The 5,301-nt window shown below is 40.3% G+C and overlaps 1 protein-coding gene across 1 annotated transcript; it reads left to right on the forward strand.

Moving 5' to 3' along the window:
• The first annotated feature begins 546 nt into the window (after positions 1-546).
• LOC128876556 (uncharacterized) lies at positions 547-3,177 on the forward strand. The gene is made up of 4 exons (XM_054123021.1): positions 547-689; positions 835-957; positions 1,056-1,569; positions 2,057-3,177. Exons 1-4 carry the CDS (start codon positions 547-549, stop codon positions 2,561-2,563), a joined length of 1,287 nt encoding a protein of 428 aa, XP_053978996.1. The 3' UTR covers positions 2,564-3,177.
• The last annotated feature ends 2,124 nt before the right edge of the window (positions 3,178-5,301 follow it).

The following is a 5,301-nucleotide window of genomic DNA, read 5'->3' on the forward strand; positions in this document are numbered from 1 at the left end:
GTGAAAACACTTCCTTATTGCCTCAATTATTTCCTCTGATAGTGATACGTGCATCGTAAATCAAAAGCAACGTAAAAAAGCTTTTCTTAGTTATTGGGTGTATCAGGAATTTTCCGGTCAAGGACATAACGATCATTTGTTTCCTTCCTCGGCACATTTCGGTATGCAGGAATCCTCGTAACGGTGTGTTACAGTTTGTGGAACAGATTAGAACGATTTTGTCAACCCTCGTTCGAAGCCATTAGCACCTTCGTGCTCGTGGAAGATGTTTTGTCTGTTCGCGAATCTATGCAACGTTGAAATTAATTAAAACTAAGAGAGATTAAAAAGAAATCGTGACGTTGGACTCGAATATTTTTCCATTAATTATTATAAAGTCGTTAGGTGGAGAGAATGGAAGCTAAGAAACAAGTTAAATACGAGGATATTTAGAATCGGAGCTTGGACGATACATTTACAGTTTCTCGCTCGGCAGTTACAGTTACGAGTCTATATAGCAGACAGAGTCGGAGTCCCTCGATCATTCATCTTCAGACGGCAGACAAGATGATGCCTGTATTAATTTCGCTTCTTTTAGTGGACCTATCAACCGCCACGAGTTTGCCAGAAGTGATGTCATACGCGAAAGTATCGCGAAACGGCCAGGAAGAAACAGATAGTAGCAACGACCAGACCTCGTGGATCACCAGGTTAGATTTCCTTGTTTAAAAATAAAAATAACTATTTAATCGCTGTTGAATTCGATTTACAAATACTGGTAGCTCGAAATGAAGTTTTCCGTTACAAATGGCAAAATAATTTTCCACCGTTCACGTTCAGAATGATCTATCCGAGCAATGGAACCCAAGACGAGGGCAGGAGCATCAAACACATCGCCATCACGATGTCACCAGTTTACATTGCGCCGAAAATTCCGAAATTGCAGAACGGGGAAGCTGCTAATTATTCACCAGTAAGGTACAGAAAAACATTTACGACTACTTGATTATTCAGAGGTGATGAAACGAAAAGGTGTTCGAGGTAGCAAAATTATTGTACTTTGATTTGATTGATAGATACTCGACGCTGGACCACGAGATGATAGCAAAGTTAAATTCGAAGAAAACAATTCAAGACAGATACCATCCGCCACCGATCATTTCTTTCAAGAATAGAGGTCCTGCAAACGACGCGAAACAAGTCTCGAGACCTATTCGTCCACCGAGTGGTCCACCGAGTGGTCCACCGAGTGGTCCACCGAATGGTCCTCCGAATGCTTCACCAATTGGCCCACCAATGGGACCACCAAGTGGCCCATCCGATGATTCTCCCAGTGGTCCACCCAGTGGACCACCTGATGACTCTCCCAGCGGTCCACCATCTTCGAGCAGCTTCGACTTCTCTAAGCCAACATTCTCGGACAGCTACGACTACAAACCACCAGACTATTTCAACGACAAACCGAACTCGAAGCCATCGGAGTACCTCAGCGATAAGCCGATTGCCAAGCCACCGGACTACCTCGGCGATAAGCCGATTTCTAAACCTCTGTCGATGAACGATTACCAAGACTTCGACACGAACGACAAGGTACGTTGTGTGCACAAAAATCATGAAAATTACCTCGGAACGTTGGCTGTCAGACTAAAACTCCCGAATACCTCTACAAGATTAACATTTTGTTTCGAGTAGTTGCCTCTTGTAGTATTTAATTTTTTAACCCCTTCAAATTCACAAATCATATTCAGATTTATTTTTATCGACGCTTTTGGAATTTTCCTTAACGAAGAGTCCTGTCTTCCATTTATGGACGACTAGGGTTTTCACCGAGGAATAAATACGTTAATCCTGAAAGTGAGGTGTTGGGAAAAATTATTTGTAGATTATATTATTATTATTAAAAATTATATGTAGATTTATAGATTTCGTCATCTATAATTGTATAGAAACAAAATGTTAGCCTCGTAAGAATTTTCACGATTATTACTTTGGCAGTCAACGCGTTAAATTTATCCTGTAATATTATTTTAGAAAACTTTCATAGCAGCAATGTCGTCACTCGACTCTTCATTTTCAGCCTCCGGACTCCTACAAACCAGACCCTCATTACAACTCTCACGATCACGACTCCGACTACCCCGATTTTCCATCCGATTCGTCTTACAACGGCGACACACCACCGAAACCGATCGAGTACTCGGGCCACCTGGACCATCCTCCTTACAGCGACGATCACGATTTCCACCACGAGGTGATCTACGATCACATACCGGAGTACCACGAGCACGATCACACCGAGCAGCCGGAAATGAACGACCAGAGGCTCGACAAGAGGCCCTACTCTTATTACTACATAGGGAAGAAGCTCTGGTACGTTCCTTTGTACTTCAGCATCTACTTCATCATCTACATCGCGGCCCTGGTGCTGAAGAGCATAGCCAGACACAAGATCACGTTCCCCAATCATCTGGCGGAAGCTGTCGCGCACTCCAGATCGCACATGGACTCCAGCTGGTGGGATCTTACGGGACGGGTACTCGAGGGAGTGGAGAACTTCGCGGAGAAGTATGGATTGGTTACATAGAATAGCGATTGATTAACTTCTTTCACTCGTGAAACGAACATACCGATGATCAGACTGCATATTTTTCTAATAAAGTCTTTGCAAACGTACCTACAAAAATTGAACCTGAATAGAAATTTATTTGACTCTGCAAATATTATAATATTGACTCTTCTTTCAATGTTTTTTATATTATTTTATACTGTGTGCATTTTATAGTTTATGCATAAAAATGCCAAAAATTTCGCGGTCTAGTGATGATTTCCATTTGAGAAATTTATGATAGTATGAATACAAGCATTGTGGGCATCGAAACTACTTTAAGAATGGGTACGTCAGTCTTGACGAGAGCAAAATAATTGTTGTCGTTTCTTTTATTTACTCACTGCAGAGGATCTTTGATGTTTGTTTACGCTTTCTGCAACTCCAAAGAATCTTTGATAGTTTAATAACGTCTCAGAGTGGTCTCAAAGAGAGTTCCACCCCATTTCATTCGCTCTCCTACTGTTTTTATACGCGTGTATCTGTTACATAACTTTACTTGCTTAAGCTTGAGAATTACTGTGCGGAGGATGTACTTTGTATGTGTAAATATTATAGTTAAGGGTTTTGTAAATATTCTCCTATGTATTATTTATTTAGAGAGTATGGAATTAATAAACGATCAATCTTGAAATGTGATAGGACACACTATTGCTTGACCTACCAAATCCTTAGCAGGAATCTATAGGGCGAGGTGATATTAACCCTTGAAAGCCTGATTTTCCAAATTAAATTTGTTTTTAAATATTTGATTGAATCAAATATTAAAAACAAACCTATTGCAAGTGTAGAATTCGATTTAAAAGTTCGGTATCAAATTTGAAACTTAAGGTATTTAAGGGTTAAAAATACTAGCTCCATAAATGCAATACATATGAATCTCTCACCATGACTTCTCACTTAAAACGAAGGATCCTCTCTATCAAATAGAAATCGATAGTACTGACTACCTTTAATGTTCCTATCACACAGGGGGTTCAACCCAGAAATGAAACAAACTTTTTGCATAAATATAATCTAAAAAGTCATGATAAATATTACGGAAAACGCGTACTGGAGATGATTAAAGTAAGGACCTATCGCAATTCTCGTAATTCATTTCATATTGCCCCCGCCACCGAAAAAGTTAGTTTAATTTTAGAACTCGTTTTCCAAGGAGGATCCTCCATGTGAATCCTCGATAAGTGGTGAACGCCGTCGAGCCTCGACATTGTCACGTTCGTAAATTCCCGAGAAACGAGCGTATTCGGTTATAGCTGCTTCTTACCGTCGCGCGAGGAGTCACGGCGCAAGTTTTTGGACGGATAACGAGGTGGAATTTGTCAGTATCGGCAGAATCGAAAGAATTACAGTCTCGCATTCCGTTTCGACCAATTACGCTTACCTCGTTCGGATCTCATCCTCGGTTTTCCTTTCACGTATGATTCCACGATTTCAACGCGCACCGAGAATACCAAATATCGTTTCATATTACACTTTCGCGCATCCTGGGTATGAATAATGCATTTAATACATAAGAATTCCCCCGCGACTTCCGATAACTGTCCAACGAAGAAATGGAACACCCAACGCGCCTCGACGCTATTTGCAATTCGCCTTGCGAATCTTACTGTGGAATTAACCCTTTCAGACCTGAAGTATTCTTTTTTTTTTCTCGTACTCATATAATTTTTAAGGTTAACTTGGGCTAAAATCACTATGGAAAAAATAAAAATAAAGTGTAGTTTTTGAGGAAAACTGGTCTTTCTTAATGTGCAGAAATAAGAACATTCGTCTTAAACGATAGTGTCGATAATGTATGAGTCTTATGTGTCCTGAAGTGTGGACGCCAAGTCTGAAAGGGTTACTGGATTGCTCACAAACTTCATCGTTAAAAAAATAAAGCTAATTCACCAAACTTGACAAGACTGACGAATTTATTTCACTTACGATACTTGTAAAGTAAAAGACACTATTGTTTGTTGTAAAATGCAAGCTAACGCAAGCTAACTTGAAGTTATTAGACAGAAGTGCTAAACTACAATGTTGCATGCATGTATGCACAATGCAAGCAACAACGTACGGAGTTTCTAACTGAACTTACAACGCGTAATTGTACTAATTACCGCTGGTTTAGTATTGTATTGTTTCAACGGGACTTGCTTAAGGAGTCGCTAATCGCGTAGCCTAATAGCGCAGGAGGATGTGCCTCGCCTAACTGACCCGTTCGCGTTCCCATCGCCTAGATATCCCTCGCGGGGATGCTGGCAACATCAAAAAGTTTCATCGTGTACGGAGAAAACCTTCCGTTATTCGCACATTCAATGCTCGACACTAAACGGTTCACGTGTAAAACAGATAAACGCTCGAATTGGTTTGAAACGAAGACAATGCCGGACCATGGCCACGTTGTTTACCTTGCTAAAGGTCCCAAAAGTCAACGATACACCCGTAACGAGAAGCAAGTGGAATTTTACTGTGGGAACTGTGGTTCTCCAGACAGAAAGGCTATAATTGAGTTGATCTTCGCTCGAAAGCGATGCTCAAAATTTCCTTCGTGAACTAGTCACGCGACGCGAATTATAATAAAATACGTTTGACACTTTAAGTACTTGGAAACAGACTGCAACATAGGAAAAGACTTTTTAACATTAATGTATATTAATATAGACTGATATTTATTTTTTACTTATTATTACTAGATATATTTGATCTGTTTCTTCCAACCAACAACGCAG

The sequence above is a fragment of the Hylaeus volcanicus genome, chromosome 5 (assembly GCF_026283585.1).
Source record: "Hylaeus volcanicus isolate JK05 chromosome 5, UHH_iyHylVolc1.0_haploid, whole genome shotgun sequence".
Lineage (NCBI taxonomy): Eukaryota > Metazoa > Arthropoda > Insecta > Hymenoptera > Colletidae > Hylaeus > Hylaeus volcanicus.

What these genes read in the sequence shown, in the direction of transcription:
- LOC128876556 (XM_054123021.1), top strand. Translation starts at nt 547, where the DNA reads ATGATGCCTGTATTAATTTCGCTTCTTTTAGTGGACCTATCAACCGCC. An exon ending in GCTAATTATTCACCAGTAAG is followed by an intron (nt 958 to 1,055) that starts GTACAGAAAAAC and finishes TTTGATTGATAG; the next exon opens with ATACTCGACGCTGGACCACG. An exon ending in ACTTCGACACGAACGACAAG is followed by an intron (nt 1,570 to 2,056) that starts GTACGTTGTGTG and finishes CTTCATTTTCAG; the next exon opens with CCTCCGGACTCCTACAAACC.